Here is a 13,321-nt window from a genome sequence, read left to right on the forward strand (position 1 = left end):
TGAATCTACACCATGTTCTTCACAATTCTTGCGTTGAAGTGCCTTTTGACATGTTGTTACCCAATGCAACTGAACAAAGTATTTGTGAATAGTCCACATTGTAATTCTAGGTTATTTGTCCAGCTTCAATTTTAGAAACTAAATGATAGGTTATAAGAAATATTCTAAACAAGCCTAAACTACATGATGTATCCAAGAATAAAAGAAATCCACAGATTTTGCTCTCTTCAGCAGAACCTACTCATTCATTAAAAAAACTATTATAGTTTTGCACAGCCCCATTAATAACAGCTTCAGAGACTAAAAAAATAGATTAAATACAGCAATTATAATCAGCTGTAAACAAAAAAAAATGTATCCAAGGTACACATTAAATCAGATCTAATGTATCCTGGGTCATAACTCATTACTAAAAATAAGACACACAGGCATGTGTGCTGTGCTGGGATAATTCCATATGTTGGGTATGTTATTAACAAGGTCAACAGCAACTGCTCAAGAAGTGGCAGTATCTCAGCTTGACACACATCTTCATTGAGTTTATAAAATAGTCCTATGAAATTTAAAATAGTAATAAAAATACATATTAATTATACTAATTACATTGTTCTTTATTCCAAGTAAGGAAGGGAAATTTGACAACATCTCTCCTCTAGTCATTTCCTGCTGGGTTCTTCTGGAGAGAAAAGGTTGCAAATTTTTTCTAGATATCTTGCCATTCATAGTCTCCCCTCTTGGAAAGAGAAGGTGGTGCATCATGGGACATGTAGTCTAGTCAAGGAGCCTGACCCATAGAGGAGAATGGGGACATGAAGCAACTGAACTACAACTTCCATGATGCACCGTGGCAGCATTTCCAAATAAAAATATTTCAATTTTTTGGTGATTGGTTTGTAAACATAAAACTGAAATTTTCTGCAGAAAGCAGACCCTTTATGGAGGGGAAAAAATGTTGAGATGAAAATCCAACTCTCTGCTGAAGAACAGTTTTAAGAGAAAATGTTGGCCAGCCCTACGTATATTAGGTTGGGGTAACAATTCATTTGCCCTAATGATTCAGCAACAGAGACTCAACATTTTCCAATGGCTCATTAACAGCTAACACAATTGAGCATTTGAGCACACACTGCTAGCCTGCCACATCCACACCAAACCAACAAATTTGTGGATTAAAATCACACATTTATGTGCAGAATTTAAGGAACATTTCCTTCCAAGGTCTATTGTTGATAGCTAGTACTTATTGATTACTACATACTAAATCAATTGTTATTTAAAAAAAAAAAGGGGGGGTGTCATTGCTACTGTATGTCAGTTGTGATTATCTCAGTTCTCTTAATAATGACAAAAATGCACTCTGTGGTGCAGATGTAGTTCAGGCAATGCAAGGGAAGATTTATGCTCAAGTGATTGTAATTATAGATTTTTAACTTGATTTAACGTTTACATTTTAACTGAAAATGCATTTTCATCATTTATTAATTTAAATATTTACCAAAGATTCTCTCTGTGTTCTTTAAAGTAGCTCCTCTAAGAAGCAGATTTTCAGATCCTAATGGCCTACAAAAGATAAAGGATTATCAAAAATATATTAAGTGTTCAGAAATAGAAAACAGATTGTTATGAAAGTCACATGAAACATAACAGGCAGTATTAGCTACAGAAAATAAAGTATTGCTCATTTGGTTAAGTGAAAGTCTACATTTAACAAGCAACCAACATTTACAGTTTGCATTTGGGATTTTTTATTAAAGTATTATGGTCAAGATTTTTAGATATAGGAATACCTAAAGTTAAGCTCTTAAATTCATACTTAGACACCTGTAACCTGATTTACAGAAGCACTGAGAATCCAACAGCTACCACTGACTTCAGATTGAATTTGGACCATAAACCTCAATATACAAAGATAACTGAAAAATGCATTACGGAGTTTGTCCCACCAGCATTGTCCAAGACATACATGCCATATCGTAACCAACTTATCTTGCTTTAGTTCTCACCCCTGAAAATTGTACAGTCTAATTTTGTTCACTGATTAGGATGGGAAACTCATTAGGATGGGAAAGATGGCTGCTTTCCAGCTCTCTTTCTCCCTCCCTTTTCAAGTTAGCTGTAAAGAAATTTGATGGAACAAAAGTTTTAGACTCAGATTGGTATAAACTAAGCTTTAAGTCATCCAAAGTTTTGAGAATGTATACAGTACTTCAAATATATCTTATGAGAAGCAAGTATTTTTATACAGCATGCTGGGAATATGTGTGCTAAATATCAGCAATGAATTGAAAACTATTTTGCAATCTTGTTGAATTTAAAGATATGTTTTGCTTGGTCCTTCATGGAAAGGAAGTTTGGATATCAAAAAAGTAGTGTTTTTAATTTGAGTCAGCACTGAACTAGAAGAGTGCTTCAGCACTGTGCTAAAAGGTGCTGTGTTTTAGAAAAGATGTAAAGCCTGGACCTGACCACTTGTAGACATTTCATGACACTGTAAGGTATCGGCTGTTAATGCCAATTTGTATAAGGGAAGGTTATTCCCAGTAATCTTGTTTATCATCTTTCTCTTTTCTCCTATCCTTCCTGGCCACAAGTCTTATGGACAGCATTCAGACTCCACCAAATCAGGAAGCAGGAGGAAAATGTGTCAGTCATAGTCTGTACATAAGGCCCAATCCATCCCTAAATAGCCTGAGGGGAGGTGGGGGAGATGTAGAATGGGAGAAGACTATAAAAATAGGATTACTAATGTCATATGTCCCTCTTCTCCCATCCCAATTGGCAAAAGCCCTTAGAGATAGTGGATGTAGTATATGGTGTCATCCCAAAGGACGGTTCACGTGTAGTGAAGCTTGGAAAACCAACTAGCCAAACTAAGTGTCAGTGGCAAAAGACAACCAGCTGGTAGTGACAATTGAAAGTATACAGCTATGAACAGATGAAATATAGAAGAGGCAAATAGAAGAGGCAGATATCTCAACTCTGTATGCACCAGAGTTTGCTATACCATACCATACCATACCACACCACAAGAACAGCGACACTTACGATGCAAGGACAAGCTTTTCATAGTTTGGCTATAGACACAAAATACAGTCTTTCATCTATAGTATTTTTACTGGTGGCCTTGCTTTTATTGCAACTCTCAAAACAAAGAGAATAGTTGCTTAGAGTCTGAATTTTAGCCATGAACTTTATTGGAGAAATATTACTGAATTAGGACCTTCTTGAAATCTGCCTGTAAAATGCTGAGGATGCACTAAAAGAAGCATCGTTATACATCCTCCCCTTTCTCCAATATCCAGTGAATGAAGATACACTAACCTAAGAGAATGCTGTCATGCTCACAAAGGCTTCAGCTCACAAAGGCCACTCAGCAATTTCCTCCAAGAAATCAAAGTTAAATAGCTCTACTCAATCTCCAGGCCATCCCTCAAGGCTAGGTGTTGTAAGTTGGGGAAGCTGGCTGGTCTCAGTTAGCAGTTCTGGCCTATTAGATAGTATCTACGGAGAAGTATACAGTGATGCTCTTGAGGTCAGAAAACCAAAGACGATGGGGCCACCAAGAAGCCAGCAGGATCATTTATATATAGCCTAATTTCTCTTGCAGCTCTACAGAACAGGATTAGGCCAGGGAAACAATATCCCAGTTCCTTGCTTCAGTCTCAGGCCAATGTATCTTCCCCATGGTTTGGGGACAGAAGTACTTTCCAAAATGTGGTTAGTGTAGCTTGTTGGAGTCAAGCCAATTGACTGTTCTGGACTCAGCTGCTGGCACACCTCCTGGAAGAATTGAGGTGCAGGCTCCACTTTCCCACTGTCCTGGACAGGAGCTCCCCAGCTTAAGAGAGAGACTGTTCTGAGGGGGCAGGGAAAGGCTAAATCCAAACACAGATGGGGCAAGTGGGGAAGGAAAAGAACATGGAGCTACATGTTCCTATTGCCTGTTCATATATACTACTGCAGTCTGGCTGTTATTTCCCTAGGGCCCCACTGTGCTCAGCGCTGTATACAGAGAGCAAGAGGCAGTCCTTGCCCCAAAGGTGCTTATAATCTAAATAAACAAAACAAACACACACAAAAAGGACAGGGGAACAGCAATAACATCCAAGCAGAGTGAACTGAGTTTTCATTTGCAAACATCAAGCTAGTTCCGTGATCTGGCGGTATTGGGGGGAGGGGTCAGGTGAGGTGTTCTGGTGGGAAAGGATTAGCTAAATGGAAAGGACAGGGGCTATTGAAGGAAGGAATAGAGAGAAGAAAAAATGGAAGGCACGTAGCGTTAAACTGAGGTGAAGAGATTATGCGTAAAGGGATTTAAGCAAATAGCCAGTCAGCTCAGGGGAGAGAATGTCCCCCATAAGAGCCATAGAAATTAGCCAACAGTGCTTGCAGGAGCTACCTGAGTTTGCTCGAGGGTAACTGTTTGGTTGGCTCCACCCAGGAATTTTTCTTCTTCCTCAACCCCACATAGTACAGAGAGGTATGGAAGCAGGATGTTCCCCAGGTCACAAATGATAATACCAACATGCTGGAGCTTTGGGTTGAGACAACAAGGAAAGTCTCATTTCCTAGACTCAAAAGAAGTCTGAGTGCAAGAGGCAAGTATCATGGCAAGAATGAGGATGGTGCAGTACATACCTCAGACCCAGTGTATGCAGAGAGGAGGAAGCACCATATAGGACTGACTCCTTGACAGACAGAGTGAGGGGAGAAAAGGTCAGTGCCACTAAAGGAGTGGGAACCTCTGAAGATGGAAATGAGCCCAGAGTGGTGGGGAAGGCCAGGGTCTGCCTTGGAATCTACGCTATGTTTGAAGGGATTACCCTCCGAAGCAAGCAAACGGTAAAATGGGGTCATAAGTGGAGGACAGACCTTGGTCTTACAGCACTATACTGCCTTTATTAAAATGGCATTGCAAGGTTCTATAATTCACTGACTCACTGATTTGCATTTCAAATTTGCTCAAGTTGCAATGGTTTGCTCTGCTGCCTGAATTAGGCTTCTCAGATATACCTGTGCAATCCTGTTTTCAGATGTTATCAGTTAGACCTGTGCAAGCACTTACAGCTAATGGGGTACACAGGTTTCCTGAGGGAGCCAGAACACCTTGACAAACTAAGCAGGGAGGGCCAGGAAGATCTGGAATAGCAGGAATTCTCCTCACCGACTGGGCTCACTGGTAAGAGAACTGACACCCTGCAGTCTCTTACTGAGGTTAAGCAGAGGCTTAACAGGAGCCACTCTGAGAATGCAGAGCCCTGGCTGGCTCCTTGGTTACTGGGCCCCTGCAAGTAGCTACAAAAGGAAAAGCTTGAGCCCAGTGCTTTTCTTCTCTTTGGGTTGAGACCTGGACAGAAGCACATACAGGAGGGGGATCTTCTTTCCCTCTGTAGATGAGGTCCTTGATAGTGCAGACAGGAGAAATGGTGCCTCCTTGTGCTTCTTTGTTCATCTTTGCTTTTCCTCTCTAGCTTTGCTTCTGTGGTTCTTCATTCTCTTCTCTTGCAGAAGAATAGTAACAAATAAGAAAGTACACAGAAAAAGAGAGAATTGCTCTTCCATGCTTCCAATGTGCAGGCGACAACAAACAGAGGAAGTGGGCAAATTAGAGTTTATAATCTGCAGATAAATTGATCTGTGGAAAATGAATGCTGTGTATATGGGCTCTTGCCAGACAGAACAGGAGATGTACTGCCAGTATATTTTGTTTCTCCAAGTTTCCCCAATAGTTTCAGTTGAAAATTTCTTCACTTCCTGTTCCAAACTGTTGAGTGGTATTGCTGTGCACAATTATATGCTGCCACGTTTCACTCTAGTGGCGAGTTGTCTCTCTCTCTCTGGAATTTTTCATTCTATATTTTAAGAAGCCTTATTATAAGAAACACTAAATTTGTGACTGCTCAGTGTTGTCTGCAATGTTAGACCCCTATCCTGCAAAGCAATCTGCCTGCCTGTGTGGAGTCTTGTGAACTCTGACAGCACTCTGTCTATGAGGCAGGATCACAGCCCTCAGCTGTGCACCCTGCATATTGTTTGCAATACACTGAAGTATGAAGGATAAGAGCATATGACTACTGTTCTCTCAGGTTCCTCAGAATAGTGAGTCACATTCAAGGTTGAGGTCCTGATCTTCAAGGCGTTCAATGGCCTAGGCCCAGTATATCTAAAAACTCCTTAGATGAGGACCGTGGTTGACAACTCAATTCCTCAGGCAGAATGGAACTTTCTACCATATGGTTGAAGCTTGTCTGAGCAGGAGACAGACTGGAATGAACTCAGTACCATTACCTTCTATTCCATGAAGAAGTTGTACTTCTTTGACTTGCCTTCTCTAACAAACACAGCAATATGTATATTTAAAACAAACACACACACCCCCAAACCGCTATCAAAACAAAAAACACTACACTGCACACACAATTCTTCCCCTGCAGAGAAGATGAGAAAGAATTAACTACATGTGACAGACAGTCATGTTGCTTAATGTACTACTGGAAAGTGCTGAGATCCTACAGTGAGAAGGGTAGCGTAAGAACCTATGTAGAACAATACAAGTAGAACAGAATGAAGCTATTCAAGGAAGCAATGTCTGAAATAGCTATATACTGTGCATGCAAAGCAATTTGGGATTGTAAACAATACTATATAAATGTAGTAAATCAATTGTTAACCCTTACATTCAGACATCTATGATACAGACAACCACAAAGTGCTATCAAAACAGATCACAAACCTAATATTAAAAACAAAATGTAACATAAAAAAAGCTGATTTAATAGATGAAGCATAAAATATTCGCTATACACAAACCTGAATTTTGTAAACTTTTAAAACAAAAATTCCTACTATAAAACCAAGACAACATACTTCTCCCTCAAGATCACCACATATTCAGGGACAAAAGAAACCTAGGTATTGTACATTAAAAACCCTCTCTCTGATTTACCTTGCAATAGGTTCATTCCTATCATGGTAAACATTTATTCGACCAGCAAATCTGTAAGAGGAAAAGTACTTTAGTATTAATGCCAGATATTAATTTTTTTTATATAGAACATATGCACACAAACATAACTTGAGAAATATTTGTTAAACATTTTTAATATCTGAATTATGACTATCTGAAATTTTATATACTCAGACACTGCATCTCACTTCTAAAAAAACTTGCAAAAATACATTAAGATGAAGATTATTTTTTAAATTATCTATGAAGGTTCTATATGGTATAAAAGTTCATTAAATATTATATGGACTACATATAATCAAAATAATAGAGAAGGAAGCCTGAAAATTTGGATTTATTTAAAACATATTAAACTTTTTATAAACTTCACTTTTATAAGCCAGCATTTGAAGACATCAGTTATAACAGTGAGTCAATAAAAGGTTGTGTGTAACAAAGGCGAATGTGGTTCTAAGGTTACTTGCAGACCTCCTAATTAGAGCACATTTATCCACTCATTTTCAATTCCTAAAAGATATGGTTACTTACCATAACTGTCGTTCTTCAAGAAGTGATGCAGCTGTGTATTCCATTTAGATGTGTGCATGCCCAGAACACCAGAGCTGAACAATTTTGCCTAGCAGTACCCATAGCAGGCGGCGCTTGTGCCTCATGGCCATAGCCCTCCCCTGGCTACAATGAGGCGGCGCTACCACCACCCCCGGTGAGTTCCTTCTTACTAATGGTGGCTGGAGTCAGAACTGTGTGTGGTTCTTAACCTTGCAGTCCCTTGGTTTTAGACTTAATTGTTCTAGTTGCATACAGTTAGTACGTACCCTTAATATTAATATTAGTTAGCTTAGTTAAGTATTTTCCCTGGTGATGCCCTCACCAGGGCTCTAACATTGTGTGTCAGGGGTGGAGGCAGGCAATCTCTAGTAACAACCTTCACACAAGAGCTTGCTCTGCTTAGGCAAGGCTCACATCAAAGAGGTGTTCGTTCACAAAATGGACTCAGGTGGCTAGACACCTTTGCCTAAAGCAGCATCTTCTCAAGCAGGCCAGGAAGTCTGTCTCAGCACCAAGGCCTACAGAGGATCGGAAGTCGTCCTCGACCTCGGTGAGTGGTACTGACTTGCACTCTGGAACTGGCCCCTCTCTGAAGAGGTGAAGAAGACACTCCCCATTGAGTGTGCCAAGGAAAAGGTGTTAAGACCAATCAAGACCGCTCCAGGCTTTGTGGAGACTCTTCTTCCTCTTCCAGGAAGAGTACGGTTATTGCCCCCCAGCATGCAGGAAGAAGCAGGTCCTTCCAACTGCTCCCCAGTCTTATGAAGGGGTGTGTGAGACCACATACCATTGACTCCAGTTCCAGTCCCGGGGCACCCACTGAGTCTGGTATCAAGGGTGATGCCGGCACTGGTTGTTTCCACACTAGTGGCATATCAGAAGGTGGCAGACCTCCTTTGCCTTTCCATCCCAAGCTCACCATTGGTCCAGGACTTTGCCAGGGCTATGGCATTCTCAGCCTCACTGCCTGGATGGGCAGCTGAACCTTGAGGTGTATGGGCACCGCAGACTGTCGAAGTGAGGCCATTGCTGGGCTCAGCACAAGGGATCTCCTTAACACTGGGTAACTCCTTTGCGGTGCCAATGTTACTGTGGCAGCATTTCCTGCCCTCTACCTCAGCACCATTAGCAGCATTGGTATCACCACTGACTTTAGTACTGACACCATTGCCAGCGCCAGAGACAACTGAGGCATACTCTGTGCTGGCTATGCTGTTTCCACCATTGCACCAGTCCTTCCCTTGCTGTGGGTGACAGACGAGTCAGGCCGGTTGCTTGTGCCTTCAGGGCTGGCTCCACTTTTATGCCCTGAAACCCGTCTCCTCGGCATCCAGGTCAGGATCCTCTTCCACTCTCCATCACCTGGCCCATATACAGGACTGTTCAGGGAGCAGCACTGGTACTGAGTTCAGCATTCTTCCTGCCATAGGGACGGAGTCCGTAGCGACTGGCCACCAATGTTTTATCCTTATGCTCTGTAGCCCCCATAGAATCTGTGGGATGCTCCTCAATCGTGGAGGTTGCCCTCCCCATCCCACTTTAAGGCAACATCAATGGGTGCTTCAGTGGCTGGGGCTGTTGACCTGTCGAAAGTTCAGGCACCAGTTGTCCTTCCCCATGTGGAGCCTCCAGAGTTGTCCCATCGGGGTCCGTGACCCATCACTGGCACAGTTAACTGCCTCTTCATTGTCCCTGGACAAATTCAGCAGTGCCCAGCTCTCCTTTAGTGCCTGAGGATTTCAAGGCCTTCAAGGACCCTTTGCGGTGTGTGGCTGCTTCCTTGAGCATCCAGGTGGAGTTCTTGCAGGAGAACATCTGTAATTTGCTAGACTCCATGGAAAGTGACTCTCCCCATTAATGATGCGCACCTGGAACCTGGAAAGGTTCTTTGGAGCATGCCAGCTTTGGTGCCACCTAGGGGAATGTGTTTGCAGAAATGCTACTTTGTACTGATGCTGGGATTTGAGGGGTTTTACTTCCACCCGGCCCCTATATCCCTGGTCATAACTGCTGGGAACGACATAGCTCAGCTGGGCAAATTTAAGTACACTCCTCAGGACAAGGACTCTAAATGGCTGGACTAAATGGTAGAAAAATCTACACCTCTTCCCTGCCAATGTTGTTTGCTAACCAGCAGTAATTGTTGTCCAAGTACAACTTTGTAAATTGGACAGTTATGTCTAAGTTTACAAACCACCTGCCTGAAGCCTCCAAGGAGAAATTTTGGGTGATTATTGCCAAAGGCTCCTTTGTAGCAAAGATGTTGCTGCAGTGTGCACTTGACGTGGCTGACACTTTGGCCAGAGTGATGGTCTCAGCTATGACCATGAGAAGGGCACTCTGGCTGCACAATTTGGGCATTTCTCCTGTGGTGTAGCAGGCAGTAGACGACTTGCCCTTCGACAGTCAGGTACTTTTTCAGACAAAACCAATGAAACTTTGCACTCCCCTTCAAGGATTCTAGGGCTACTCTATGTTCTTTGGGGGTATATATGCTGCTGGCCAAAACATGCCATTACAGTGCCCAGCAACAGTGCCAGCAGCAGCACTGTCCTCAACACCCCTTTAGGCAATCTTTTTCTCCCCTGAGACAGCGGGACTACCTAGAAAAGGACATAGGTCCCAAATGGCGGCATTTGGGCTCTGGGTTTTACCAGTCAACACGACCTACTCCAGCACCCCCAAGCACCAAGTTTGACTCCTTTGTCCAGTTGGGACTTCTACTATCTCATTCTCCCCGCCATTTGGGGACAGACTAGCCTGCTTTCTCAATGTTTGGGGCTTGATTACCACCAACAGCTGGGTCCTAAGCATTGTCAGATCAGGCTATGCTATCCAGTTCCTCTTCGCTCCTCCTCCCCACACTCTCTCCCAGTCTCTCTTCAGGGATCCCTCTCAGGGGATACTGCTCCTCAAGCAGGTCCAATCTCTACTGATTCTGGGTGCAGTGGAAGAAGTTCATCTGGTGCACCAGCATTAAGGTTTTTATTTCTGGTACTTTCTGGTTCCCAAATCCAAAAGGAGGGGCAAGATCCATTTTTGACCTAAGCAGCTTCATCAAATATATAGGATGCATGAATCTCTGAATGGTAACCTTGTCAACTATCCTCCTGGGTTGACTTAATGACTGGTTTGCTGCTCTGGACCTTCAGGATGCTTATTTTCATGTGGTGATCCTCCTGAGCCACAGAAGATTCCTCCAGTTCATTGTGGCAAACCACCATTTTCAATATGTAGTCCTCCCTTTCAGTCTGTCTTCTGTCCTTGGGTTTTTAACCAAGTGTATGATCGTGGTGATGGCAGACCTCAGGAACAAGGAACCTATGTCTTCCTGTATCTTGACAACTGGTTACTAAGGGACTGGTCCAGAGAAAATATTCTCATGTACCCATTATGCTGTGCTTGCCTAACCATCTAGGTCTCATCCTAAACAGTGGGAAGTCAACACTGGTCCCCACTCAGAAAACTGAGTTCACTAGAGCCCTAATAGACTCTACACATTTGAGAGTTTTTTTGATGACTGACCATTTTCAGACGTCTCACTTTTGTCTTGGGTTCTACAGTTTCAACCTTCCAAAACAGTTTGCACGTGTCTGAGGCTCTTGAACAACATATCCGCATGCACTCAGGTGGTTCAATTTGCTTTCTTCCAATTCAAATGCGGCTCAGGACAGTTTACTGTCCAACCCGTCACCTCCTAATCCACCTCCCTCTGTTGATCCTGGCCTCCTTCCAGTGGTGAATTGTTCAAAGGAATGTATGTCAGGGCATTCCCTTTGTCTGGCTATTAACAACCAGGACTATGGTCACCAACACTTCTCTGATGGGTTGGGGAGTACATCTGGTGTTGCTGAATGTTCAGCGTCTGTGATCGAAGCAGAGTGCTCCCCTGCATATCAACATAACGCATGTCACAGTCTTCTAGATCTAGACTGTGACATGCGTTTGTTAAGAAAATGTGTGTTTTATTTCTTTAGTATATGTTTTAGATCTGCTGTTTTTTCCTAATATTATTATGTGTTTTAGAGTTGTTGTATTAGGAAATATAGCATTAAATAAAGGTTACTTTTGTTTTTGAAGAATAACTGCCTGAGTGTAAATCCTTTCAGTGGAAGGCTGTATCTGTCTCCTCCCAGGGGTTAACAGAGCTAGTCTGTTATGGTGGGGTCCTCCAAAGGTCGGAGAGAAACCCTCTGGTAAAACCCTGGCAATTCCCTGAGGGTGAGCAACCCGCTTTCACCTACTAAAACCCCCTTTCACCTACTAAAACCAGACTAATTGAATTCTGAGTTACAAATGTAGGCTGGCCATTATAAGGGAGCCTGGAGTCTGCTCTTGGGGGCAACAGAGGGGGCCCTCAGTCTGGCCTCTCTGATCAACACCTTCCAACTCAGGTGGCAATCAGCTCTCCTCTATGCTTTACCTCTGATCCCTATCATTCCACAGGTCATCCTCAAGCTGAAAGTGGATTGGGTTAAGCTTATCCCCATTGCCCTGGCATGACCGAGGAGGTAGTGTTGGTTTTCTGACCTTCTCACGTTGTCATTCAGCCTCCCATATCTTTTTCTCTCCATCCTGACCTGCTCACACAGAATCACAGTTGCAATTTGCATCCTGTGCCCAGTTCCCTGCATCTCACTGCATAGCTGCTCAGTGGTTGAATGAAGAGGAAGAGCAATGTTTGCCAGCTGCTCAACGGGTCCTACTCAATAGTAGAAAGCCCTCTACCTGAATGGCCTATTAGGCAAAATGGAAGTGGTTTTCAGTGTGACCTTGGCCCATGAAATTCAGCTGATGTTGGCTTGCATCCAGGACATCTTGGAGAATTTGCTGCATCCTCAGTCATGGGGCCTTATGCTTAGCTCTGACGGGACCTCTGGTCAAGCCAGTCAGTCATCTTGTCACTTTCCTTTCCTGTGTAAAAATAACTGCATTCCTGGTGGCGATAACATCTGCAAGGAGAGTCTGAGTGTTACAGGCTTTGATGGCAGAGCCTCCTTATGCGCAGGTGTCCAAAGACTAAGTGACATTGCAGCTGTAACCAACACTTATGTCTAAAGAAGTCTCTCAGTTTCATTTGAACCAGGTGGTGTATTTACCTGTTTTATTTCCTAAGCCACATTCATCCCTGGAAGAGCAGCACCTTCACAGGTTAGACATCAGATGACATCTAGCCTTCTAGACTAAACCCTGTCATGCTTTGCCTCGTCTACTTGTGTTGTATGTGGACTGTGTGAAGGGCCAGGCAGTCTCTTTACAAATTACTAAGTGGATAACATCCTATATCAAGGCTGCATACAAAATAGGTGAGGCTATGCCCCCTCCACGGGTGTGAGCTCTTTCTATGAGAGCACAAGCTACGTCAATGGCTTTCTTAAGTGACATCTCAATTGGACATTTGCAGGGCTGCCAAATGATCATCCATACATACACTTACAAACCATTTAGGAATCACCTCTCTGCATCATGGACAACGTTTGAACCCTGGTGAGGGCATCACCAGGGAAAACACTTAACTAAGCTAACACTAATACTAAGAGTACTAACTATACACAACTAGAACACCTAAGTAAAATACTGAGGGATTGTGAGGTTGCAAACACACATTTCTTAACCCATGTTTTGAACATCTTAAAAATGTAGGAAAAAAGATTTTAAAAATCAAATTTACATGTCACTATTTATGCTCCTTACTTGCCTTTGAATTGCCTGTCTGCTTGGATAGGACAATGAAAATCCGTTTCACTATGAAGTTCTTAGATTGCAATGCTTAGGTTTCAAATACTGCAGGAGACCGTTTCTTTA

General features: G+C 42.7%; 1 protein-coding gene across 1 annotated transcript in view; it reads right to left on the reverse strand.

Moving 5' to 3' along the window:
• ATP11A (ATPase phospholipid transporting 11A) overlaps positions 1–13,321 on the reverse strand; it is a 153,725-nt gene that overhangs the window by 70,763 nt on the left and 69,641 nt on the right. The window contains exons 8-9 of the mRNA XM_045007544.1: positions 6,947–6,997; positions 1,496–1,560 (exon numbers count right to left, since the gene is read on the reverse strand). Coding sequence (XP_044863479.1) covers positions 1,496–1,560; positions 6,947–6,997 — 116 coding nt within the window. The remainder of the gene's footprint in view (positions 1–1,495; positions 1,561–6,946; positions 6,998–13,321) is intronic.

Source organism: Mauremys mutica, chromosome 1, assembly GCF_020497125.1.
Source record: "Mauremys mutica isolate MM-2020 ecotype Southern chromosome 1, ASM2049712v1, whole genome shotgun sequence".
In the NCBI taxonomy this organism is placed as follows: domain Eukaryota; kingdom Metazoa; phylum Chordata; order Testudines; family Geoemydidae; genus Mauremys; species Mauremys mutica.